The sequence below is a fragment of the Heterocephalus glaber genome, unplaced genomic scaffold (assembly GCF_053883595.1).
Source record: "Heterocephalus glaber isolate CG9 unplaced genomic scaffold, H.glaber_assembly_v1.0 deba00001790, whole genome shotgun sequence".
Classification (NCBI taxonomy): Eukaryota; Metazoa; Chordata; class Mammalia; order Rodentia; family Bathyergidae; genus Heterocephalus; species Heterocephalus glaber.
In genome coordinates this window covers 676,558-704,260 of record NW_028258473.1, presented here as the reverse complement: position 1 = coordinate 704,260, position 27,703 = coordinate 676,558, and the positions used below count along the sequence as shown (strand labels likewise).

At 47.8% G+C, this 27,703-nt stretch overlaps 1 protein-coding gene across 1 annotated transcript; it reads left to right on the top strand.

Annotated features, from left to right (window-relative positions):
* On the top strand, window positions 1–27,703 carry Nalf2 (NALCN channel auxiliary factor 2). The gene is made up of 3 exons (XM_004871766.3): window positions 1–1,829; window positions 24,238–24,409; window positions 24,801–27,703. Exons 1-3 carry the CDS (start codon window positions 957–959, stop codon window positions 25,184–25,186), a joined length of 1,431 nt encoding a protein of 476 aa, XP_004871823.1. The 5' UTR covers window positions 1–956; the 3' UTR covers window positions 25,187–27,703.

Sequence of the window (27,703 nt, the reverse complement as noted above, 5' to 3'; positions counted from 1 at the left end):
CGCAGTCGGGGCCCCAGTCCCGCTCCCTCCTCCTGGTGCCTCTTTCTCCGCCCCGCTCCCCCTAAACACACTCGCACACGGGCTCTCAAGGTGTTCTCTGCACAGCGGAAGATGGCGACAGACTGAGGGGGCATGGCCAGCAGGAGCCACGGGGCCGTGCCGCTGGGCGGCCACCACAGTGGTGCGAAGGAGAGGCGGAAGCAAGAGGCGCACTAAGTAGAGCCCAGGGTCCGCGTCCGGCGCCTGTGGCGCTGCCGGGAGCCAGGTGGCCCGCCTGAGCCGGAACTCTGGGAGCAGCGGGTGCAGAGCCAGTGCGGAGCCCGCCCGGGACCGGCCCAGGCAAACGCCCGGAGCTCAAGCAAACCCCGAAGGACCGGGCAGCGGACCGGCCGGCCGGCCTAGGAGGGCGCGAGCCAGGCAGGGAGCAGCGCGGAGCGGGCAGCGGGCGGACGGGCTAGAGTGGAGCGGGGCGGGGCGAGCGGAGCGGAGCGCGGTGGCGGGGCCCGCACGGCGGCGCAGAGGGGTGCAGAGCAGCGCCGAGCAGAGACGGCCGGAACAGAGTGCGAGCCGGGCGGCCGCCGGCGCAGAGTGAAGTGGCGCGGAGCCGAGGGCAGCTGAGGGGCCCGACACTATGAGGAGTGCGGCGCCGCCGCCACAGCCGCCACCGCCCCTGTGCCCCGCACAGCCTCCCGCCGGGACGCCGGGCAGCGCCTAGCAGGTCGGGTGGCGGCTCTCCGGCTGCGAGTGAGGGAGCGCTGGAGGGTCGCGGGAACGGCACGAGAGCGCCCCGCGACTCTGGCCTGAGTGGGGCCCGGGGCTAGCCGGTCTGCCTCACGATGCAGCCCCCGACGTAGTGCCTGGACGGCGCCGAGTAGCGCGGAGCGGCGCGCAGCCCGCCTGAGACGGCCGTCCGGCCTCGCGCCTGCCTACTCCCTCCAGCCCGGACCCCCTGAAATATGTTCAGGGGCGCTTGGATGTGTCCCGGGAAAGACGCCGCCGCGCTGACTATCTGCTGTTGCTGCTGCTGCTGGGCTCCCAGGCCGAACGACAAACCGTGTGCCGACTCCGAGCGGGCGCAGCGATGGCGACTATCCCTGGCGTCCCTGCTCTTCTTCACCGTGCTGCTCGCTGACCATCTGTGGCTGTGCGCTGGGGCCCGGCCCCGGGCCAGGGAGCTGAGCAGCTCCATGCGGCCGCCCTGGGGGACCGGCCGTGAGCGGCAGCCGGTGTCTCCTCGGGCGGTGCTGCCACTGCCGCCGCCGCCGCCGCCGCCGCCGCCTGGCGAGCCCAGCGCGCCCCCGGGTACCTGCGGCCCGAGATACAGCAACCTGACCAAAGCCGACCCCGCCGCCAACCCCAAGCAGGTCTGCGGCGGCATCCCAGAGCCCACGGGGCTGGATGCAGCTTGCACCAAATTGGAATCTTTGCAGAGACTTTTCGAACCGACTACCCCGGCCCCCCCTCTGCGGCCCCCTGACTTCCCTTCCCTTGCCCTGGCTGAGTTCCCCTCTGCCAAAAAAAACTTGCTCAAAGGCCACTTTCGGAACTTCACTCTCTCCTTTTGCGACACCTACACAGTCTGGGACTTGCTGCTGGGCATGGACCGCCCAGACAGCCTTGACTGCAGTCTGGACACCCTGCTGGGGGACCTGCTGGCCATGGTGGCCAGCCCTGGCTCTGGGGCCTGGGAGGCATGTAGCAACTGTATCGAGGCATACCAGCGACTGGACCGACATGCTCAGGAAAAATATGATGAGTTCGACCTCGTGCTCCACAAATACTTGCAGGCAGAAGAGTACTCAATCCGGTCCTGCAGGAAAGGCTGTAAGGTAAGAACTAGCGTCCTGGGCATTGGCAGCAGAAGCAGTGGGACCAGGAGAGAAAAGATCTCCTTCTCTATCCACCCCACTATTTCCCAGATACTGCGACTGTCATCCTGGGCCCCTCCCTAGAGAGGGGGCCTCAGGGATTCAGGTCAGGTAATTACTGGTCAACTTCTCTGAATTCCAGATTTGGACATTTTAGGGCTGGGGTTTCCTGGAGACCCACCCCCACACCAGGAGCGAGCCCCACTTGTGGAGAGAGGAGTTATGGGGCCCTGGGCAGGCAAGCAAAGGGTTGGAAGGAGAGGTTGTGCTCCCCTAGCCACCATGCTCAGTCAGCCATGTCTCTCTCTTTGCCTGGGCCAGAATCAGATGTCCTGGGATTGGCTGGTGCAAGGGGGGAGGCCAAAAGCCAAGGGGAAGAATGGCTCACTCTTTAGCTACTACCAATGGGTGAGAGGAGGCACACTCTTGGCGGTAGGGCACACCATACTATTTATTGACCTTATATGACCTGATGTGGCTGCCCAGAGCCTAGGCAGATGGAGCCCAAGGGTGCCTGTCTTCTCCCAAGAAGGGAACCTGCAGGCTTGTGTCCCCTGACAAAAGAAGGAGCTGGGAACTGGGCACACCAGCTTGTGGAAGGGACACTGAAGGTTGGTGCATTACTAAACTCCCAGTGCCTTCCCAGCACCCCAGGGTGGTAGTGGAAGGAAAGCTGGCTTTTGTTAGGGACAGGCATCCAGAGGAGAGGAGAGGAGAGGAGAGGCAGCCACAGAAGAGGCCTGCATAGGGAAGAGCTGAGTATTGAGAAACTTCTTGACCCTCAGCAGGGTTGTTCTAGACAGTAGGTGGGTTGGAACTGTAAACCTGTGGGACCTGATGCTCCCACCCTGTTCTCCTGGCATGAACAAGTGGCCTGCCTTTCAGAGGAAAGAGAGCAGCAAGGTCAAAGAGTCAAGTGACAAGGAGACCAGGTAGGGTAGTGGACTTACACGTTTTCAAACTGAGGGCTGAGAGCTGGAGGAGACAGTTGCCTCCTAGTCTAGCTCATCTCCCTCCAAGGCTTTGGGAAAGGGCAGAAAGTGTCACCTTTTCATTCAGAGTGATCCCCATGGACTTGGGCAAGGTTTCATTGCTCTTAGTGGGCTCCGTAGGGATTTGAAGCAGAAGGTTGGGGAGAAAAGGGGTAGCTCCTGACTTCACTTTTTCCTTCTCCCATTTCCTGTTCTCTTAACCTAGCAGTCTCCTCCCGCCTTCCTCAGCCTCAGCTGACTCACTGCCTCACTCACACTACCAAATGAGATATTCCACTTCTTAAAGGTGTATAGACAGATACACACACACACACACACACACACACACACACACACAGCCATATACCTCACCATTACCCCAGGGCAAAGTCAAACAGTGATGGAGAGGTCGTCACACCCACAAATGGTGCCATAGAAACATACACTGTCACACACATGCACACCTGCATGCATGCACACACACACATACACATACATCTCTCCACATTGTCAGAGGCATGCAGCTAGAAGTACTGTCACATGAAGAAGGACACATTTTTTGTCATATAGAGACACATACCCTCAATGTCTGCCATAAACACATACACTCGGGTGCAGCAGGGTGGAATAAAGGATGCCTATCTCTTTGTGGTCTCCATCCAATCCCATAGCCACAACTATTTTGTTTTTTTCTCAATTACCAGTATGAATGAGCCTTGCCACAACTTTCCTATGAGGTTTTTTTTAATGTTATAGTCACTTCCAAGCTCCGTTTGGCCCTGTACTAAGTAATAATTCTGCACATTGATTGTTTTTACCCAGTGATTTGATGTAGAGGAAAACAGTTAATCTCTCTGATTCAGGAGGCCTTATCACTTCAACAATTTGTTACCAGTGTGACCTTGGGCAAGTCATTTCACTTCTCTGAGCTTTCTTTTGCTCATTTGTAAAATAAGACTAATAATCTTTATTCTGCCCACATCCTGGGTCTTTTGTGAGACTTAAGTGGGAAGAGGTAACTGACAATATTCTGTAATAAGAATTTAATATCTGACATTTAAGGGTTTTCAAGCCCTTTCACATATGTTAGAAGTTCACAACCACTCAAAGAGTTTGGTAATACTAGTGCCATTATGACAATTACACAAATTAGGAAATTGAGGTGCAGAGAGATCAAGCAGTTTGCCCTAAGGTTGCTCAGCCATAAGCAGCAATGTCAGGTCTCCAAACTGCATGTTCCAGTTCTAAGCTCCTACTTTTGCCCTAGGCTCCCATCAGGTTCCCCATGTCCCCCACCTCCTTTGTCTTCTTGTCTCTTTCTTCTCCAAGCAAGCAAACTCCTGCTCTCTTGCTTCCTGCTGTGCTGTCAAAGGGCAGTGTCAGCTCCACAGTTCCCTTCCTGTCTTTCCCACCTCTCTTCCAAAGCACTCTCCCTCACCTGAGGCCAGGGCCCATAGGGTTCTCAAATCCAGCTGTATTATCAGCACTAAGGAGAAGGACAGTCCTGCTCCTCTCCTTCCTGCACCTCCCTCCCCTCAGCCCCTCCATCCCTCTCCTACTCAGGCTTTCTTTCTAATCCCGAGCTTGCTCCTGGGCCCCAAGCCTCTTGTCCAGCCTGTACCTTAAGTGGCATCCCTTGGAGATGACACCCTCTCCCTCAGAGCTTCTCCTGAGTGCAAAGCCCCCAGCCCCAGGCCACGATGAGGAGACTTCCTCTACTTCTGGAAACCAAACCTGGAGCCTTGGTTCCAGCACCAAGTGACCCCCTATCCCCAAGGCCCTTGTTCTGAGTGCCTTAGATCCTTAATGAGTAGCCTCAGAAACTCAGTTCCGTGCTTCTTCAATTTCTGCCTGTTTGGGGCCACACAGAGCCCCACAAATCATACCTGTCCTCACTGCTGCCTGTGACAACTCCCAATTTAGTACCAACTGCAACATTTCCTTAAAGTGCGACTGACTTTCTCTCACACAGCAGGGCGATGTTAACCCAGGCAGACCAATGCCCATCCCCACCCTGGTCTCGCCCAACTCCTGGGCCCATGCCCCCCCCCCCTTCTTATCTCCCATGCACACCCAAGCCCTGATCCTCTCTAGGCTCTGTCTGCTCACCTCATGCCACCTCACCCCATGCCCAGCCCTTCATTCTCCTAATCCTGCCATGGTTTTAATTGCCTCTTCCCTACCTCTGCCTCTTTCTGCTCTCAATTCTGGACATTCAGACCAGGGGAGTGGTGGAGGTAGAAGCCTCTTCTTTCATTGCTCTTCATTCAGGAGGGGCTAAGGGCCCAAAGGGAGGAGGACAGTTCCAGCCATCAGTTCACATTGATCAAGATTAGTGCCAAAGAAGGATGTGAGAGTCCTGCTCTATCCTGGGCTGACCCAAACTCACCTGACAGACTTCGTGTTTGGTCTTGGATCTCACACTGACCAGGTTGAGGAGGAGGCTGATATTCAGGTTCCCCTGGAGAGAGTTGAAGCTGAAGGAGACTCAGAAAAATGTGGTCTTGGACTTCAGATATCAGAAGAGTTGTCCTGGTACAAAAGAAGAAGCATGTCTTGTCACCCCCGGAGGGACTTGGTAGTTAGAGAAGTCCTGGGTTCAGATCTTGATTCTTTATTTATTACCTGTGTGACCTTGAGCTCAGGACTTCAACTCTTTGAGCCCACTTTTCTCATCTGTAAATGGAGCTAATTCATCAGAACAGCCCTATGAGGTTATTGTTAATGAGAGGACTGTAGAGTATCTAGGCCTAGCCCATCAATCACTCCCTCCAGTTTTTTCCTTCAAAAGAAGGAACAGAGTGCCTTAAGAAAAGGTAAGCTCCTGCTTCCAAGAAATGTCTGGCCTGATTCAAGTGGACCCCTGGGCAGAAATGCCACGGAGGTGACTAGCACCACATTTGGGAGAGAATTGGACCAGGTGACCTCTGAGGGCTATTTCAGACTAGAGTTTAGGCCCATGGGCAGAGCCTGTTCCCTGAACATCAGCATTGGATGGGGAGGGCTGGAGAAGGAGGCTGGGCCTAACACCCACATATGGGAGAGGGTGGGGGGCTGCCAGTGCCAGTGCCTTGCCTTCTGCCCGTATCTGCTAGGGCCCTGCTTTTCCTCCACTCTGCCTGGCAGCTGTTTCTGTCTCACTGCCTTCCTCTCTCCTCCCACCTGCCACAGCTTTCCTGCCAAGCAGGACTCCCAGGCTAATGCCGGGTATGAAGGGTTCTAAGAGCAGGGAGCTTGGGACACTGAGCAAAGAGCAGGAGCCTCAAGTTGGCCAGTGGTCCCTGTTGTTGCTCAGGCTGACAGGCTGGGAGCCTTGCCCCAATGGCATGATTCCTGACCCAAGACCCTTGCAGCTGGTCCTTTCTTGAGATGGAGGAAGGGCAGGCAGTCAATAAGCAGCCCCTGGGAAGCATGGCAAAGCTGGCCTTAGGGGAGAGGCCTCCAGATCCACGGAGCTCATTTCCTCATCACCAAGGAATATGAGCATGGGGTTCTGGGAAGGGGCAGGAACTGGGAATCCTGGAACAGGAACAGGCATTGTTTATGGCTAGGGCAAAGACATAGTGGGTTAAGGCTGGGAGTCGGAAAGCTGCTCTCAAGCCGAAGCACATCTCTCTAGACCCCTCACTCCATCCCCTCCCACCCTTACCCCAAGCCCATGTTCCTGCCACATTTTAGCCTATAACCTATCACTCCTGTCCACATACCAGTGACCCACGCAATGTGCCCAGTCTTTAATTTATCATCCTCGACCAGTGTGATTTAGGGCTTTCAATGATGACAAAGAGCCAGATGTGGCAGGCGTGCCATAGCTTCACCACCACTGCCCTAGCCCCCTTCCCAAACCACACCACACATCTCATTCACTGTCCTTTATCTATATCCCTGCACTCCTCTGCTCCTTCTGAAACTTACCTTCACCCCTCCCCACCCTGATCCTTTATCCCCCTCTCACTCTGCTCCTCTCTAATAATTGGCTCCTTTCATCCCACTCCTCCCTCCCAACCTTTACCCCAAGTCCCACACACTCTGTCTTCCCTGCCTCACCCCCTTGGCACTTACACCTCCATGGCTCTTGTCACCTCCGTGCCCCCTCACTCCTCACATCCCTCTCACTCCACCTCCCTCGTCCCCATTCATTCTGCCCCCTTTCTTCTTCTGGTCCTCTCATCTGGCCCTTTTCCTGTCCCACTCTGCTCTCCCTTTCTGCTTTGTCTCTACCTCCCTTCTCCTTCCCAACCAGGGTAGACATGTGCATGTGTGCATGTATACATACTCTTTAGACACACAGACACACATTCACAGAGACAAACATATCCCCCAGTCTTCATGGTTACTTCCCATCTTTCCCAAAGGCTGGTGGCTGACTACTATAGTCACCATAGCAATGGGAACCTCCAGGAAGGATATACTGGTATCTCCTGAAGTTGGGTTGGGGGGATATAAGGGAAGGAAGGAAGTCCACCCAATATTATGGTCATTCTGGAAGTCTGCTGAACATGATAGAGGTGGGAATGAGGAAAGGGAAGACAGTTTGTGGGGCCAAGATGAAAGGAGGGTCAGGGATATCAAAAAATGAAAGGGTGCTTCTAAGACATGTGGGTATATGTTGGTCCCCTCCCAAACATCAGTAACTCAGGAAAAGGGTTCACTCACTCTTCTGTGTATAGGGAGGGATGAAGGCCAATATCTCAGACTCAGGGGTGGGAAGTTTACTCTAGAAAAACTTCTCCCTCGGGCAGCCCTTTTGTTCTCACTCTCCAAAGCTGTTTACCTGCTGTGTGCTTATGCAGACTGGGCACCTAACCTGTCCTCCCATCTCCTCTTTGCCACATGTGAATTCCAACTGCAGGTGTCTGCAGATGCCAGGATCAGTCTCTGCTTCTGCGGAGCTTGGACAAATCTGGACCCTCAGAAGCACCATCTCCAGTGCTGGCCTCATAGGTCTCTGGGGGAATGCGTATGTTTGCATTCCGACAGTCACAGGTGTGTAGAGCAGAGCAGGCACCAGGCACTAGGCACCAGGGATGCTGGACCTGGACATAAGCAGGGATCCAAGAAAACCTGAGTTTCTGAGACTTTGAGCCATGTAGGTAGGTACTTAGAGGGGAGAGCAAGGGCACCAGGTAAGCTAGCTCTGGGGAAGGAAGGAATTATTATAGAGTAACAGATTGTCAGTACCAAAGCTCCTGCTGGAATAGATTCTGGAGAAAGGAGTTAGAACCCAAGCCACAAGTCTTTGGGCCAGAAGATGAGGCCAACTGGCTCCAAAGAAGAAATTGATAAGAAAGCAAGAGAAAAAGGAAACTGCAAACTTTTGACTGCCTAGGAGATTCCTGGGGCTTCATATATGTCTGTGAACACAATTAATACTGACAATTATCCTAGCAGGCAAGAACTATCATTATTCCCATTTTACGAATGAGACAACTGAGGCTCTGTGAGGAGAAATGACCTACCCAAGCTATATAGCTAAAAGGCAGGAGAGCTGGGATACAAGCCCTGGTCTGTCTGTTTTTTTCCCCAGTGCACAGATGTATAAAGAAGATGTTAATAACCTCCTCCAGCTGTCAGAGGCAATGCCCAGCTGGCCAGGGATAGGCTGCAGTGAGAAGCTTGGCTGAGTAGAGGGGAGGCTCAGTAAAGCCTGCTGGCAGCTTAGGGAACCTCCTGGAGTGGTTCAAATCCAAGAGGACCCACTAACATTCCTCTTGTTCAGTATCTCACTCTCTTGTCCTGGAGACCTAGTGATAATCACTGGTATCCTCAAAATGACAGGAGTGTAGGCATGAGTGAGGGGAGTGTTTGCTTTTTCTGCAGAGGAGAGGGGAGGATCTGGGCTCCTCTCACCTGGAGAAAAGGTATCTCTGTTATATTTTCAACCTCAGATGGCTGAAAGGATCAACCAGGGAGGAAAGGAATAAAGCGCCCTAAACAGGCCTGAGCCCCACCCAGCTAAAGGGGAAAAACAAATACAGTGAGACCTTATTACCTCAGAGCATGCTGAGGGCTGGCCCTGGAATTTGAATACCTAGTTCTCATGCCAGGGTTTTAGTGAGTCCTGGCCTTAGAAGCCTAAGCTTTTCTTGGGGGTCAAAGGAAGTGCCAGCCTATCAAGTTCTGAGTGGATAAGGACAGTAGGTAGTGTGAGTGTTACCAACATTTCCTGTCTTTTTTTGGTTTTAAGCATAGCATAGCTGCCTGGAAGATCTGTAAAACAGAGCATGTCTATTTAGTGTTCAACTCTACTAAATCTTCCAACCAAGTTAATCCTTCAAGAGTATTAGAGACTTAGAATCTTTTAAAAATATATTTCTTCCCAATTACAGAAAAATGGTCTTTGAGAAGTTGTGGAAAGTAGAAGTATAATGGAAAAATTCCCAGGGACACTTAGGACTGTTTCTCATTGTGTTAAAATATACGTAACATAAAATTTATCATTTTAAGTGTACAACTCAGGAGTGAAATTAAGTACATATTCTTTTTCTTTTCTTTCTTTTTTTTTCATACCGGGGATTGAACTCAGGACCTTGTGCTTTCCAGGCAGGTGGTGGCACCACTGAGCTAAATCCCTAGCCCTCAAGTACACTTTCAATATTGTACAACATCACCACTGTCCATTTCTAAAGTGATTTTGACCTCCCAGACAGGAACTCTGTATCCATTAAAGAATAACTCCCCATGCCCCTTTCTCTTTAGTCCCTCGTAACCACCAATCCACTTTCTGTCTCTATGACTGTTCTGGGTACCACTTATAAGTGGAGTCATGCATTATCCCTTTTTAGTCTGGCTTATTTTTATTTTTTTGGTACTGGGGATCGAACTCGGGTCCTTGCGCTTGCAAGGCAGGTGGCAGAACCACTGAGCTAAATCCCCGTCCCTAGTCTGGCTTATTTACTGTGATTTTTAAGGTTCACTCATGTTACATCAATACTTCATTCCTTTTTATGGTTGACTAATATTCCATTCAGTGCATATATCACATTTTGTTTATCCTTTCATTTGTTGGTGAACCCTTTGACTATTGTGAATAATGTTACTATGAACACTGGTTTGCAAGTACTTGTTTGAGTCCCTGCTTTTAATTCTTTTGGGTATACTCAGGAATGGAATTGCTGGATCATGTGGTAATTCTATGTCTAACTTTCTGAGGAACTGTCATCCTTTTTTTCATAATTGCTGCACCATATCATACCACTGTACATACATATCAGCAATGCACAGGGTTCCAATCTCTCCACATCTTTGCCACACCTTTTATTTTCTGGATTTTTAAAATAGCCATCCTAGTATGACTATATTTTTACATGGTTGATACAGTTTTTTAACTCTACTCTTTTTTTTCAATACGAGGATTGACCCCACTGCCTTCACACTAAGCTGTATCCCCAGCCCTTTTTATTTTTCACTTTAAGACAGGGTCTCGCTAAGTTGGTAAATTGCTTGGGCTGGGCTCAAACATGTGTTCTTCCTACCTCAGCCTCACAGAGTGGTGGGATCATAGGTGTGTGCCACCATGCCCAGCTTCTGATCTTTTTAACTTACTGGTACACTGAGCACCTTCCCATGTAATCTAATAGTCATAAACATCATTCTTGATGAGTACAATATTGTCACATGAATATAACACTATTTAACCTGCCCCCCACTGTTAGGTATTTGCATTACTTCCCACGTTTCACTATTGTAAGTAGTGCTATAATGAATGAATAACTGTTCATAAATTTGTGTCAAATCAATGATTCTTTTTTAGTAATAAATTCTATCTCAATCATGTTTTTCTTATTTCCCTACTTTGCTGAGTTCCTCAAATCACAAAATAATGCATGGTTATATATCAAATCTAACAATACAGAGGTTTATAAAGGAAACATTACTTATCCTCCTATTTACTCCCTTCAGTCCCATTTCCCTGAGGTTACTCATGTTAACAATTTTTTTTTTGGTACCAGGGATCAAACTCGGGACCTTGTGCTTGCAAGGCAGGCGGCAGAACCACTGAGCCCCTGGCCACTCATGTTAACATTTTTATGTGTATTCTCTAGGCCTACATAAACATCTCCACACAAAATGACTTTTTCTTTCCTTTGTTTTGCATACAAATGGGAACACAAACATTAATTCTGCAAGATGAAGTTTGGGAACTAGACCTATAAAATCAGAGTATTAATGCTTTGTTTTTCATTGAGTTTTTTGGTACATTTTAGGTATACAATACAGTTACATTCATCGTTGGGATCTTGTACCTTTACATGATGTATCTTAGTTCTTATTTTTTCCCCCATTTCCCTACCTTCCCTTCAACCCCTCTACCCTTCCCTATTTACAGAGACTTTGTTTCTATTTTTTCCTTTTCTCATATTTTTTCTTTTCCCTTCTTTCCTTTCCCCTGCCCTTCCCACTTTCCCAACTCCTTTAGACCTTTTCTTCCTATTTCACATTATCAATTATATCATTTGAACCTTATTTACACTTTTAGTTTCTCACATCAGAGAAACTATTCTGTGTTTACACATGTGTGTCCTATTTATTTCACTTAAGATTATGGCCTCAGTGTGTATCCATTTAGCTATAAATGTCTCTAGTTTCTTGTTCTTTATGGCTGAGTAGTACTCCATTTTATAGAAAAACCACATCTTCTTTGTCCAGTCTTTAGTTGATGGACATTTAATGCTTTTTACTAAATTTCTTTCAAATTACTAGATTAATCAAATTTATACTCAACAAAAATGTGAGATTAATTTACTTGAAAAATGGTATAGCATTGGCTTTTCATTTGCATTTCTTGGGTCAGACATTTGTTTTTCTTATTTATAGACCATTTTATTGGCTCTTTGTGAATTGTTTGTTCATGTCTTATGTTTTTCTTATTGATCTGTATATACAGTGGAGCCCTGAAATTCATGGGGTTTGTGTTCCCAGAGCACCCACAAATTTCACATATGGTCAGAAAATGCCTATTTTTTATAGTTTAAACCCTAAATGTGCTATGTCTCCCACAGTTATGTAATTTAATTTAATAAAATACTGTATTAATAAAGCCTTAGAAGGTACCAGGTGCTTTGGCGGCATCTTAGGGATCTTAGGGTTTTAAGAAAAACAAAACCAAGAACACTTGAGAAATCTACCCTCAGTACAGCAACCTGTTATGATGTGGGAATGCTGTTGCATCTGCCTGAGATGGGTTGTAGGGCAGCAGCCCATCAGCAACAAGGAGAACTGAATAACGCTCTTGGATTGGGTACTTGCAAACCTCCCGCCAAAAAAACAGTTGCAGAGGATATTTATGGTTTCTGTGAAATTTCGAGGATTTTTGTGAACAGTTACTAGTTAGTTCTAAGGAAAAATCTTTGAATGACTGGGGCCGAGAACTCTGAACTGTGACTTTGCAGGGGTATATACTGTATTCTATTAAATGTATTGATGATATTAACCTTTTTCTGATCACATTTGTGGCAGATTTTAAAAAACTGCTATTTGCATCCTAGAGCTGAAAGTAAAAAATTAGAAGGAAAGAAACCATCCCAGGCATTTAATATCCTTTATCTTATTTAATTCTTATACCTGCCTTGTGAAGCACATACATATTATCCCCATTTTGTAATGGAGAAAACAGGCTCAGAGAGGTCATGTAACTAGCTCCAAGCCAATTAGCTAATAAGAACTGAAGTTGAGATTGGTATCCAGGTCAAATCCAGGGATTCATATGCCAGCAGACAATGGTACAGTACTACCCAAACTGTGCTTTACATACTTATAGGTAAAGGTTTGTACTAGTTGTTTTACAGACATCATTTACAAAAAGGTAAGAGTAGTTCCTCTTATTATCTCCATTTTGCAGATGAGGAAAGTGTGGATCAGGAAAGCTGATAACTTACCTGAGGTTTTGTAATTAGTAAGAACACAACTGGAGTTTAACTATGGGACTGTTTAAAAATATTTAGCCCTGGGGCCAGGGATTTAGCTCAGTGATTCCGCCGCCTGCCTCGAAAGCTCAAGGTTCCGAGTTCGATCTCTGGTACAAAAAAAAAATTTAACCCTGTCTTCCTGACATTTAGTAACCATCTTCTTGGATCCAAATTGAGGTCCAGAGAAAGAAGTACTTGACACATAGTCACAGCAAATTAGTGGCCTCCTTACTGGTGACTTGTCCAAGTTCACACAACTTCTTGGTGGCAGAGGCAGAATCAGAAACTAACTCAATCTGACTGGAGCAAAGCTTCTTGATAAGGAACATCTCTGGGGTAAGCTTTGGAAAAATAGCAGTTAGGTAGAGTATGTGGCTGCCTTGAGGACTTTTCCAAAGTAATTGACTATGGCATTGGAGTCTTCAGAGCAAGGCTATTTCAGAAGCCCACAGATGGTAGTACCGTACTTGGGATAGAACTAATGTCCCAGGGCTAGAAAACCTTTCTACTGGAGACAGCTTCCCTCCCTGCACCAATTGCCAAATATTAGAGCCTTGAGCTCTAGTCAAGAAGCTTGTGAATGTGGAAGAAGCAAAGCCCCCACTCCGACTCTGTGTGTGTGTGTGTGTCTGTGTGTGTGTGTGTGTGTGTGTGTGTGCATATGTTTAGAGGAAGGGAAGAAGTCATTGTTTTGATGGAGGAATGGAAATGATCGTGTACAGTTCCTAGTGTCTAAATGCTCTTCCTCCCACACCTATTTAGAAAGAAAACCTTAGTCGTGGAGAATGGGCTGAACAGCTTGCTTTTAGAAAATCAGCCTCCTCCATCCAAGCCTAGAAATCCCTCCCCAGCTTGACCTGGAATTTCATAAAAAAGAAATTTATTTGAATAATATGCTTCAATGATACTAGTGAATTGAAGAGACCATCACAAGGGCAGTATAGTATATAAGAAATTGAGTACCAAAGTTCAAGTAAACTTGACTTCAAATTCAAGTTCGAAATCTATCTTCTCAGTAGAATAGTTGTTGACATGTTGAATACATTCCTTAATCTCTTTAGGAACCTCACTTTCTGCAGCTTCAAAACTATGAAATAGGGTAAATATGAGGTTTAAATGACACAAATCACATTAATCTATGATTTCAGTACCTGCGAGAGCACTCAAGAAATGGTAGGCATTATTATTATTATTATTATTATTATTATTATTATTATTATTATTACAGCCTATGAGCCTTGGGCAAGTTATTGAAACTCTTTGGCCCTCCCTATTCTTATCTGTAAAATTCTGCCTCTATCTCAGGAGGTGATCGTGAGAATTTAATGAGTTAATAAATATCAAGGCCAGGTGCTTTGAATAGTGCCTAGCTTATAGTAAGCACTTCATAAATAGTAGCTATTATTCTCATCTTGATTAGATGTGTTTGATCCAAATGATCACTCAATGCTGAGTTGAAGTTCACAACACTGAGGTGGGCTTCTTAGGGGTAGGGGATAATGATTTGGGAACAGGAGGTGAAGTGTCTGAGGTGAGGATGGAGGATTAGCAGCCAGAAGACAGCTGAGGAGATTCTAGTGATTGAGTGCACAGACATGCTTAGGTGAAAGAAGGAAGAGGCAGAGAGGAAGATAGAAGGATCTCGGAGTCCTTGATTCACCTCATAACCAGGGACCAAGTACAATTGTCCATCACCTTTGACTAGGTCTCTGTTCTCCGCAGTCTCTCATCTACCTAGCAAAGCACATTTGGGAAAGGAGGGGAGGCAGGAGTGGTGATCCCTGCATAAGGCTGGAGATGGCTTCCTAGGCAATCAGGTGTGCCCGGGAATAAGGAGTGTGTGCAACAAGTTATGGTTGTCACAGTCAATTAACACTGTCCTTGTGGCGACTTGCACAACCATTGTGCACAGAAGCTCCCAAAGGTGCCCTTCTCTCCTCTTAGTTTTTTCTGGCTATGGGACCCCTCCTCAGCTGTGTCAGTCTTTTAAGTTCACCTGACTCAAGCCCAGGGCCCATGTAGTGGTGAAAGGGGTAGATGATCCAGAGTATAGCAGGGCAGTGTGGGCTGTGTCTGGTAAAGTTGGTCACATCATGTCTTAGAAATTTTGCTTTGTTGTATTTGAGGTTCACGGCTCCAGATCAGCTTTATCAAAGTAATATATTTTCAAAGCTGTGTACATGCACTCTTGAGCCTTACTCTTCAGAGTTAAACACTTGAAACTCTCTTTGGCTATTTTTTGCACATTTACATTTACATTTCTGAATGTTATGTTATGCCAATATTGCTATTTCTTGATTTTTATGTTTTTAAAAAAATAAAAATCTCCATGTGTGGCTGGTTGTGGTAGCACACGCCTGAATCTCCCATTCAGGAGGCTGAGGCAGGAAGATAGAAAGTTCAAGGCAAGCCTGGGCAACTTATGGAGACCCTGTCTAGAAATTTTTAAAAAGGGGAATGTGACTCAGTGGTAGAGCACTTACCTAGTGTGTGCGAGGTCCTGGGTTTGATCCCTAGCAAGAAAAGTCTGTATGTGTGTGTATGTATAACATGTGTATATATTTTATATAGCTTGTATATGTTCTTTAGTGATGTCTTTTAAATTATATATTATATACATATAATATATAATATATGTGTGTGTGTGTGTGTATATATATATATATATATACACACAAACCTTCCAAGACTATTATGTCCAACTGCTTCCTTGGTATTTCCACTCAGATATGGTATCAAAAAAATGTATGTATATATATATGTATATATTCATGTATGTGTATATATATACACATACATATACGTACACATGCCTTGTCTCACTCCTGAGGCTTATTCTTCATATACACTCCAACTGTCTTGGCAGTTTTTCTATGTAACTTCATATTTCTAAATGGAATGTCAATATACTATTTCTTGACTTTCTGTTTTAAATATCTATTGACATTTTTAATCTGATTAGAGGATTTACCTGTCCCTACCAGCAGCACCATACTTGCACACATGCTTCCACTCCCCTTATACACCGAATATTGGCACATCACTGTTTCTGGTTTTAACAGTATTCCACATTTACATTATTAGGCATATAAATAGTGTTCACAGCTGAGTCATGTAGAATACTGTGATTACATTTCCTTCCTTGGTCGACTTGTTTTCTTGGAGTTAAGAATTGCCTCTCTTTTTTCCTATTTGTTTAATTTTCTGTGACTTTTTGCTAATATATCCCCAATTTTTTCATCAGCTCTGAAATTCCATGAAACTACATTCATAATCCATTATTTTCATTTTTTTCTTGGAGCTTTCTGCCTGGTTCCAATCTAGACTAGTTGCTGGAAGCTTGGTTTTCGGGTACTTACCCAACACTTATATGTGTATACATCCTTTACTTGTATATCCAACTCCCTGTGAGACCCTGAGAACATTGCACATAGAAGTAAGATATAGTCCTTGTCCACAGGGAGCCTACAGTCTTATGGCTGTTTAATTTATGCAGATGTCTCACTGAAAAGCTTGGACTCTGTCCTGGGTCTTTGAACTACTGTAGTTTATCTCTTTGATCCCACACTCCAGGCAGGCCTTCCCCTCTCCATTTCCAATGAGTTATCAGCAGAGTATGATATATTCCCCAGAGAACAAATGTGATCTTAGGCTGCATTAACAGAAATAGTTTCCAGGACAGGATATGATATTTTAACTTTGTGTTGATAGACCCTATCTTGGCATTGTATTCAGTTGCAAAGTTGCAAAGAACAAAGAAAAACAGAGACCTTTCTGAATGTGAACAACCAGATAGAAGAGAAGAATTGGAAACTAACTACATTCCTTGAAATAGCTCCCAAAATGAGGATGTTTGGCTTCTTGTAAGAGTAGCCTACACATAGCTATCTCCATTTTTCTCCCCTCACATTCCCTCTTCAATTTATGGCAGATTTGATTCTGCCCCTGCTGCTCCACTGAAGCTAATCTCTCCATGATGAGAATGCCTCTTCATTCCCCAGTGGGTGCTCATCTATGTAAATCCTATGTGCTGACCTCTCCTTATTCTTTAAAATTCTCTCTTCCCTTAAAATACAGAATGCCACTGTCTTCTGTTTCTCCCTCAATTTCTTAAGCCATGCCTCCATCTTCATCCGACTTCCTTTCTCCACCTACCCTTTAAATGTTAGTGTTTTCCAGGAATCTGCTGTTGATGTCTTTCTCTCTCTGTCTACTCTCCCTAGGCAAAGCCATTCACTCCCTTGACTTCCACCATTTCTGTATCAGTCAGGGTGAGTTAAATTATGCTGTAGTAACAAGTAACCATCAAATAATCAGAAGCTTAACACAACAAATGATTATTTCTTGCTCATGATACATGTCCAAACAGATCAGCAGGAAGCATCTGTTTGTGATAGTCACTAAAATACTTGGTAGAAGAGGGCCCTTTTCAACTTTGCTTCCACAGTCAGAAGAAAAGGGAAGAGAATGTGGCAAATCATACACCACCGCTTAAAGCTTTCCCTTAGATGTGATCCTTGTCACTTCAACTCACATTTCATTGGGCTGTCACTTGACCATGTCTAATTTTAAAGTGTGTGGGATAGTATAGTCCTACTATGCTCCTAAGGACTTTAACTCCTGTTGACTCCTAAACCTTCATACAAACCTTCCTTCTAAGACTATTATGTCCAACTGCCTCCTTGGTATTTCAACTCAGCTAAGCTACATACACCTCAAAGTCAACATGACCAAAAACTGAATTCATCTTTTTCATTCTCAAATCTACTTCTCTCATTTTTCCTTCCTTAATAGATGAAACCACTTTCATTGAGCCACCCCAGTTAGAAGCCTGGAGTTATCCTAGACCCCTACCTCTCTGCGATTCTCCACATCTATAGGTAATCCTGTTGACTCCACCTTCTTAATGCATATCTTCTCACATCTACCCCTTCCTCCCTATCCTTTAATTTTTCTGCTACTGCCTTAAGGTCCTCATTGTCTCTCAGATTGTCAGAACCCAGATTGTGCTTAGCAGGGATGTTGGAGTGGCAATTCCAATAGCAAGTAGGGCAGTGGAGTGATGACTCCCACAATCCTTTCCACTCTGGAGCTGCCATAAACTTGCCTCCTGTACTTACCTGATTGCCGTGGATCATCCAGCCCCCCTCAGAATGTTCCGTACAGTAGGGACACTGCTTCTCCTCTAGGCCACCCTGTGCCCACCCTAGCCCCTGGGATTTGAGCCTCCTAAGAGGCTTAGGGGTACAAGGGCCCTCTGGTACTAGACTGGCTCTAGGTTTTCACCCACTTCTCCAGCCATCTTTTCTACCTTTTCTTTAGGCCAGGCCAAGCCACTTTGACTTATGATTGCTCATTCTGAGAAGCAGGACAGATGTTGTTTACTTTTTATAGACACTTAAGTAAAGCCCTGTCATCCACCTAGATTTTCCCTATAATCCTCTAATCCTATTCTGACTCTGCCAATCCCAGTTTACTACTACTGTCTCCAGGGTTACATCCGTATTCTTCCTCTTGTTGGGGAGGGTGACCCTTTGACCCTCTGATCCAATTATTTGAATGCTCAGAGTCGGGAATAGGTGCCCTTGGCTCTTTTCAGACCCTGACCTATGCAGTTCCTCACACATTCTTTGTTGTTCCTTTTTTTTTTTTTTTTTGTACCGGTGATTGAACTCAGGACCTTGTGCTTGCGAGGCAGGTGAGGTGCCATTGAGCTAAACCCCTGGCCCTGTTGTTGCTTTTTGTTTTAGTTTCTCTTTTTCTTTTCTTTTTTTGAGACAGGGTCTTGCTTTGTAGTTCAGGCTGGCCTTGAACTCACTATGCAGCCTAGGCTGGCTTCAAACTCAGGGCCATCTCCCTGCCTCAGCCTCCAGAGTGCTGGGATCACAGGTGTGCGCCGTCACACCTGGTTTCCTCACACATTCTAAGTGTGCTGATGGATGCAGTGCAAGGAGGCATTGGGTTAGCAGTTGGGGTGCTTCCCTAGCTTGTAGTTGATTTCTTGCATGTCTTTGTCTTAGCTAAAGTAATCCCTTCCCTAGGTGTTAAATTCCCCATGGGTAAAATGTGGGGACTGGGTGGTTACTTGTGAGCTACAGCACTTTCAGACAATGAATTTCATCCCAAACCCAGGCCACATTGCTGCTTTGCTTCCACAAGCTCTGCACCTGCAGCTACTGGCCAATGGCCCCAGTGGTACATTAAGAAGACAAGCAGCCATGAAGAGGTCTATAGGGAAGATTTGGATGGGGAAACAGACCCTAGGGAGGGAAGCAGGTTAGAATCCAAGAAGGAAACTGCTTACTTCCTGGCTGCCCAGAGCTGAAGCTTTCCTCCCTTGGAGGGTTTTTCAGTCCTGGAACTGAAAGAGACTCCTCTGTCCAAACCCTCTGGCCCTGAGTCCTGGCCTTGGAGGTGAGAGTGTGCATTCACACAGTATTCAGAAGTCAGGTATTTCTTTACAGAGGATTGTAGGGACTAGAACGCCCTTACAGGGCTGCAAGCCAGGGAGCTAGAGTGTGAGGCTGCCCAGGTCCTCCCACTCCTCCTTAAGCTGGCAACTGCAGAGCCCAGGAGGGGTGGGAATCCCTTTTATCTTGGCCCTCCTGTTTCAGTGGCTCCTCTGCCCAGCCTGGAGGAGGACTGGAACAGCCTTCCAGCTTCCTTTTTGGGTTAATTGGTGTTCCCTCTAGTTACTCACTGTTTCCTTCCCCTCCCAGTTCCCATAGCAACTGGGCTGTAGCAGCCTAAACGTGATTGAGCCCAGCGGTGGCCTGAGGTAGGGAAAAGAGGGCATTGACAGGAGAAGGCATCCCACCCCACCAGTCCCCCACTGCTACCTCGGGTCTAAGATGGTCCAACTCAGAGGACAGGGCCTGATTGAGAAGGCTTTTCTACCAGGGCTGGAGTTTGAAAAACTTGAAACCCCAAAGCAGGGCTGCTCCCTTAGTTTAGAATTCAGTCGCTGGTAGGATTGTTCAATAGGAAGAATCGGGAATCTCTTTGCCACTATTTGATATGGGTATAGATGAGTCCTTCCCCGCTTTCTGGACCTCAGTTTTCCCATTTATAAAACGATAAAGTGGGACTAAACTGGTGGTTCTCAATCCTGTTTGCCTGAGGTGTTTTACAAAACTACAGATGTGTGGGGTGTGGGCCCCACTTCCAAGGGTTCTGACCTTGTTAGTCTGGGGTGTGATGTGAGTCAGCTAGGAATGTGTATATATATATATTTTGTTTGTTTGTTTGTTTGTTTTGTTTTGTTTTTGTTTTTGAGACAGGATCTCACCATGTAGTTCAGCCTGGCCTTGAACTCCCTATGTAGCCCAGGCTGGCCTCGAACTCACAGTGATCCTCCTGCCTCAGCCTCCCAAGTGCTGGGATTACAGGCATGCACCACCATGTCCAACTAGGCAGGAATATTTTTTAAAACCTCTCTGAGTGGTTGTAATATGCAGCCATAGCTGAGAAACTGGAGAGTGAAAGATCTCCACAAGTCTCCCAACTGACTCTTACCTAGTTCTGAGACATTTCCTCTTTTTCCCTGCCTGCCCGCTCGGGCAAGCTCCACAGCCCTCCTAATCCTGGCCCTTCCCAGTCCTTGTAGGTGAGTGCCCAGCCCCTGTTGGCTCAGGCCACATACTGTTGAGACAGAGCAAGCTATCTAGGTTTGGCTCAGGAACAGGGCCGCAGAGTCTTAAGGCTGTTGCCTAGGTGGTAGCCCTGAGAACCAGACGTTTCACCTAAGACAGACCCTGGATCACCTCTGAAGCAATGATTCAGCTGGTGGGATGCAGGTGTAAGGAGCTGGATTACCTCTGAGCCTGTGTAGCTCTTCTTCCTCTAGTCCCTTCCTTAGCTCCTTGCCTGTTCCTGCCTCACCACCCACAGACCTGGTGTCCTCCCCTGGCAATCTGCTCACACACTTGTTGCCATGGTGACTCTAGCTGGGGGCTGTGGGGACTGGGGAGGTCGTCTAATTAAGGAGAAAGGCCGAACTCCTACTGTCAGGCCACCCCTCTCTCCTTCCTCCCTTCTTCCAGGAGCACAAGAGGGGAGTGCCCAGCCTGTTACTGGGCTAATTGCAGTCGCCTGAGGGGAAGGCAGGACCACCAATGGGGTCTCTTTACTTAGGAGCAGAAACGTTAAACTGCAAGAGCCCAGGAAGAATCTCAGGAGGGCCTCTGAGCCAGTGGACATAGGGTGGGGTGGGGTGGGGTGGGGTGGGGTTCCACACAGTTTTGGGTGAGAGTGAGGAAGATTCGGGGTCCAGGCTGCAGAGATGGGGCAAAGACTGTGGACAGAGAGTTGTCTTGGCACTCTGGGGCCCAAAAGATGGAGATGAGGTCTCAAGGTGCTGAGGCCCTTCTCTCTTGTGATTTCACTTTCTTTCCTGCCTTACTTCTATTTCTCCCACCCTCCTTCTGCTCTCTTATCCCTCTTTCTTACCCCGCTTTCTTACACTTACTTCCATCTTTCTCATCTACGCTTATGCCTTCTTATCCTCTTCCTACCCTAATCATTTTTACTCCCTCTTTCTAACCTGTCCTCTTAGAAGGTCCCTCTTATCTCCGTCTTACCCCCTTATCTCCCCCGTCTCGCTCTGTGTTAGCTTTCCATGGGACAAAACACCTGAGATAATTAACTTATAAGGAGGTAAGATTTATTTTGACTTGTGGTTTCAGTCCATGATCACAGACTGAAAGCAATCTTGCTTTGGCCCTGTTATGGCAGAGTATGTCATAGCAGAAATGCACAATAGGGGGCTAGGGGAGTAGCACAGTGGCAGAGCACTTGCCTAGTATGCAAGAGACCCTGGGTACAATCTCAAAACTACCCCCATAAAAGTACATGGTAGAGGAAATGGGTTCATCTCATGGCTTCCAGGAAGCAAAAACAGCAGGAGGGGGGAAACAAGGTCACAGTATCCCTTTCAAGGACATGCCTCCAATGACATAACTTCTTCTCAGTAGGCCGCACGTCCTAAAGGTTCCACCACTTCCCAGTAATGTCACAGGCTAGGACCAAGCCTTTAACACATGGGCCTTTGGGGGACATTCCAGATCCATACTATAGCACCCTTTTATCTCTCTACCCGTTTTTATCCTTCTCTCACCTTCACTCCATTCTCTTACCCTTTGCTTCCCTTACACCCTCCATCTCTTATTCTGCTTTCTCCTAACCCTGTGCCCCCTCCAGGATTACTACTAGTACCAGTCCTACCCCTCCAAACTGCACTGTCTTACCATCTTTCATACCCCTTCTTTTACCCCTTACCCTGTAGCCACTCTCTTATCCCTTGAGGCCCTCTTACCGCTCTCTTTACCCTCCAGCCCTCTTACCTTGCCTCTTACCTTCACCTTCCTTTCATTCCTTTCCATTCCTTTGCATGTACTTTTATCCTAATAATTTCATCTTTAGGAATTTATATAAATAAAATTGAAGACAACTGTACAAGAAATATGTGTATGAAGATATTCAATGGAGCACTGTTTATCATGGTGACAATTTGGAAATAAATGTCCTTGAGCAGGAAATTGGTACTTTTTCCATTACATTTATGTGAATGTGTTCCCTGTTTTTTTAGGGCACCCTGCATTCACTCACCTCCAGGCCTTTGCTTAAGCTGTTGCCTCAGCCTTGAAAGCCCTTTTGCCTCATCTCTACTCATCCTGTTTATAAAACACTGCTTTGAGTCCAGGCTCAGCTGTAATCCCCTCACTGAAGTCTTTCCCAGCTTCTCTACTTGCTTTACTCCAACAATCATCCCTGGTTTGACTTCTTCTATCTTATAGATCAAATGCCACCAATTCAAGTTAAATATGTCTACCCATGAACCTGAAATTTCTATGACAGTAGGGGCCTGTCTTGATTTACTTACCCTGTTCATTTAGTCAACAGATATGTTCATGAATATTGCACTGAGTATGCATAAGACAAACCCATGTCACCCTGCATACAATTCACATCTTAGTGGGGTTAACAGAACACCGAAGTAAGGATGTAATGCTTGTAGTGAAGAAACAAGGAAAAGCAAGAATAAATGAGGGCTACATCCTCTGGTGACAGTGGTCAGGGAATTCCTCTTTGAGTAGGTGGTGTTTAAACCTCAAAGATGACAAAAGACCCATCTATGCCAAAAGTGCAGGGTGCATTCTAGGCCAAGAGAACAGCATGTGTTAGGGCCACAAGATGGGAAGAAGTAGGATGTGTTGAAGAGAGAAAAAGAAAACCTCTGTGGAGCATGATGATCTTGAATGGAGAAGTAGAAAATGAGGCTGAAGAGAAATATAGAGGCAAAATTGTGCAGGGGTTTGAATCATATGCTCAGATGTTGGTGTTTTAGTCTAAATGCACTGCAGGGTTTGAAGCAAGGGAGTAACATAATCTGATTGAAGTTTGAGGCTACTCTTATTCCTGTGTAGACAGTGAGTTGCAAAGAGCAAGAGTGGAGGTGCGGAGAACAGATAGGAGACTAATCCAGGTGAGAGACGGTGGAAGTTGCACAAAGGTATGGCTCTGGAGCCCCCCAGGGGACATTTGAAAATGACTGTAGCCATTTTTTGGTTCTCATAATGGGGGAGAACAGAGAATGCTACTGCCACTAAGGATAAAGAACAGGGATGCTGCTTAGTATCCACAGCACATGCGCAGCACAACCCCTATAACAAAGAACTATTTCGCCCAAAATGTCAGCATTGTTGCTGTTGAGAACCCTTGGGCTTGATGAGAGCCAGAGTATAACACAGGGGACCTTTCTAGCTAGGATGCAGTGCCTGGGGGAGAGGTACTAGATGAGGGGCAAGAAATAGGCCCATGAAGGAAAATTGCAAAGTCAGGATTCCAAAGGAAATGTCCATGATTTCTGCTGTACACCAAGGCTGAAGCCAACAGGACAAAGCATGGATTAAGTAGAGTTTAAAGGCACATGTATGCTTGGAAAGACAGATAGATTTCTATTTTTATTGAAAGTAATCTTTCACATTTGTACTGCCCATTAACATTTACAAAAATTTTCATATGTGCCATATTATTTGATCCACATGATACCTTAATGAGGTAGAACAAGGATTATTCTCTCCATGTCTTTCAATTTAGAAACCTAGCACCATCAGCCCAGAAAATGTTTGCCAAATTGAATGGAACTGAAATTTGCCTCATTACAGTATATATAGATAACCTTGAGTCAAGACACCTTTTTGAACCAAATATAAAAAGATAGGGTTGAGTAGAATGATTAGTAAGCCTCCTTCCACTCTGACATAGAAATTCTAAGTCTTGGATGACTGTAGACTGGGGAACTATGACATGGGAGACCTTAGGGTAGGATGTAGTGGGCTGGACCAAACCTTTTCTCTTCTTCATTGCCAGGATTCTGGGGTTAGGTTGGCAAGGTCCCCTTGAGAGACCACAAGTATGTCCTCCCCATCCCTGTCCTCTGAGGTGAGAAGGGGCTGTCACATGGGCTGATGCTGTTTCCTCTCCCCACAGGCTGTCTACAAGGCCTGGCTGTGCTCAGAATACTTCAGCGTGACCCAGCAGGAATGCCAGCGCTGGGTGCCCTGCAAGCAATACTGCCTGGAGGTGCAGACCCGGTGTCCCTTTATCCTCCCTGACAATGAGGAAATGGTGTACGGAGGGCTCCCTGGCTTTATCTGTACAGGTAAAGGCAGGGCACTGGGGAAGAGGGAGGAGGCTGTGGATCCAAGGCAGGCAGCAGGTCAGGGGAGTGGGAGCAGGGAGGACAACAGCAAAGTCAGGCTAGAAGGTCAGTGGCTGGAGGAGTGGGCATCAAGGTCCCCAGGTTGGTATGAGGCCAAACATAATAGGAAAAAGGACCAGAATGGCCATCTCTACCCAGAATATACACAGCTACTGAGGCATCCCCATAACTGGGGTCCCCTGGGAGAGAAGGGCTCAGAAAGGGAAGGTGCTGAGGGGCAAGGGGAAATAAGTCTTAGATAGGGCTGAGCAGTCCCAGCTTTGAAAAATCTCTCCAGGTAAGGCAGAGTCATCAACCCCCTGAGCACCACACCTTCCTTATCCATTGGCAGGGTTGCTGGATACTTCACCAAAACGGCGGGAAACCAAGTGCTGTGATGTGCAGTGGGTCTCCTGTGAGTCGGAGAAGAAGAAGCTCAAGGAGTCTGAGGCCCCCAAAACCCACCACCAGCAATTCCACCATTCCTATTTCCACCACTACCACCAACAGTACCACCACTATCACCCCCGCCATGATCCCCCAGGCCGTGTCAGCCACAAGCCCTCCCTGCTGCTGGTCTCTGGGGGCTCCTGCCTCAGCCCCAGCAGGATCCGGCTCTGTGTCCTTGTCCTCATGATCCTCCATACCGTGGTGTCCTTCTCTAGCAACCAAGGTGGTGGGGGACTGGGGCTGGAGACACTGCCTGCTCTGGAAGAGGGCCTGACACAGGAAGAGTGACAGCAGGGAAGGAGGGCAGACCTCCACCACACACTGATATCAGCTCCAGCCCGCCCCCAGGTGAGGGGGGGCTCCTCCCATGGGAGATGAAGGACCAGGTGGGGGTGGAGGGAAGTGGGGGGCCTCACATCCCCCAACCTACCCCTACCCCAAAAGCAGCTCCAACAGAATGGACAGAGGGCCCTAGGGAGCTGCAAACTAATTTGGGAGAAAAAGGTAGGAGCAGCAGGTACCCGCACCCAAGCCCCATCTGTGGGACTTAGCAAAAATTGTGGGGAATGGGGGCTGGAATTGCCCATCCCCGCTGAGGGCCCTAACCCCAGGGTAGGAGGCTGCTCACCCAGCCCCGGCCCTGCAGGGAATGTTGGGGGGCACAGAGGGGAGAAGCTCCCCCCCCCCCGCATTCCTTTTGTTGCCAAGATCCTTAATTCCCTCCAGCCCATATCTCTACAGGCGACGGCAGACAGTGCAATGGCCCTCCTGCCACTTCTGAGCGCCTTGCCCCACATGGGGCTGTCATGGGTGACGTGCCAGGCTGGTAGATGAAGTGCACACTGGTAGATGAAGTGCACACAGTTGCAGCTAGATGGGAGCCCAGTGAGCCTGTGCCCCACCTCCCTAGGCACTGAGGGGTAGGAATAGGGTACGGACGGATGGAGTGGTGAAAGAGAAGGAAGAAAGGGAAGGGGGAGGAAACATGGACAGAGGGCCTAGAGAGATGGCCAAATGGGTGCCTGCCTTCTGGCTTTGGGGAAGTGAGTGATTAGTGTTGAGGCAGGCTCAAGAACTGACCCCCAAATCAGAGAGAGTTGCAGAAGGAGCCCTTTGGGGAAAGAGCATAGGAGCTGAGTTGTGCCGAAAAACAGAAGGCTGAGGGCACACGGTTGGACTGCCGCTGTCTGAAGGGCCATATCTTACAGAAGGTGCACATACTTCTAAGGGCCACTCTTGCCCTGAAGATCCTGGCCTTGGGGCCAAAGACCTTTCATTTCTGATCTCTATGGGGAGGAGGGACTTGAGCCCATATGGGTCATGGCTGGCCTGGGTCCTCGTACTCACCCACCTTGTCCTAGCCCAGGCCTCCATGAAGGAGAACCTGGTGACATTGCACCAGAGCTCTCCAGAGATGAGCTTTCCCCAGCCCTTCCCTGTCCCTATCCCCAGCCTACCAAAGAGTATTCATCCCTTCCCACCCCTGACCCCATGGGTTACTATCCCAACCGTGGAACAACCAGACTCCTCACCCTGTGGCAGGTCCCCTGCTCCGGTCACCCAGTCCCCTCCCAGAGAAAATCCAGAGACTGCCAAGCTGACCCTTTGACTACAGAGAATGGGCTATTGTCCCTTGGCTGAGAGACTTGAACTCTGGTTAGGCTAGGGGGCCGGGTCGGGAAAGAGGCATCAAGTATCCCTTGGGGGGTCTATTAGCCTTATACGAGTGTGCTGGGAGGGGGAGGCCACATTGCCTAAGACATCTAAAAGCCAATAAAAGCTGACAAGAAATAGAGCCAGAACTGCATGGGACAGGCCAGGGGCTTTCAGCGCCAGGAGGGCCTGAGTCCTAGGACGTGATGCTAGTTGAGGGTGGGGTAGAGCTGCATTACAGTGAACCCCAAAAAAGAATGGGGAGGAAGAGCTGGATTTGGTCCACTTAGGGATGAATGGGTAGCTTCCCTGGGACAGAAAAGAACATTCAAGGGCCTCAGCTGAGTCCCAAATCAGCTTCATGAGCCTGGGGAGTCCTTCCCTGCCAGTTTTTTCATTTTTCACAGCCTGTCCCCATGCCTCCACCCCTGTGCCCTGCCCACACACTCCTCTGGCCCTCAGCACTTCGGGCCCAGCCACAGGTGCTGGCTCTAGAGTACTCTTTTATGCTAGGGAGGGGAAGAGGTGCTGGCTTATGTTAAAGTGAAGGGGCAGGTGCTTGGGCTCCAGAGAGACCCCAGGTACTGCCTCCTAACTCCTGCATCCTCAGGAGAGGAAAAGAGATTGGGGAGTAAAGGGGGACATATGGCCCCAGGGAATGGACCTTTGGAGACTCCCATCCTCTCTTCCCCTTCACCAAGTGCCCAGGAGACCCCTGGCTCAGACCAGCCCAAGGCCTTTCCCAGTGCCAGGGGAAAGGGGCACCACACTCCACCTCAAAGTCATATGACTGTCCCCATGCACCCCACCACCCTGCTCTTCCACCACCTCTCCAGCTGCCCCTGCCCTCCATCACAGGCAGCAGAGCCGGGCACCTTTCTTATGCCATTTTCTACACTGTGCTTCATGAGTAGGACTTTCTCGCACTAGTTCCTATGACTGAGTCTCCAAGCTGGTTTCCTAGTAGCCCCCCATCCCTTCCTCCCTTACCTGGCTATGATTCAGTTGTCTCTTCCCTCCCTCTTATCCCTGCCTCTGTATTTCAGTGAGAGTCTCTGTATGTGTACTGCTTTCTGTTTTGTTGCATTGTGGGCCAGAGGTCTCTCTGCTCTTGTTTAACCCCATAAAGAAATAAATGGTAAGACTTGATAA

Bases quoted from the DNA above. Each gene is read 5' to 3' on its own strand.
- Nalf2 (XM_004871766.3), top strand. From the start codon at position 957: ATGTTCAGGGGCGCTTGGATGTGTCCCGGGAAAGACGCCGCCGCGCTG. The intron at 1,830-24,237 runs GTAAGAACTAGC...CTCTCCCCACAG, and splicing joins CCTGCAGGAAAGGCTGTAAG to GCTGTCTACAAGGCCTGGCT. The intron at 24,410-24,800 runs GTAAAGGCAGGG...ATCCATTGGCAG, and splicing joins CCCTGGCTTTATCTGTACAG to GGTTGCTGGATACTTCACCA.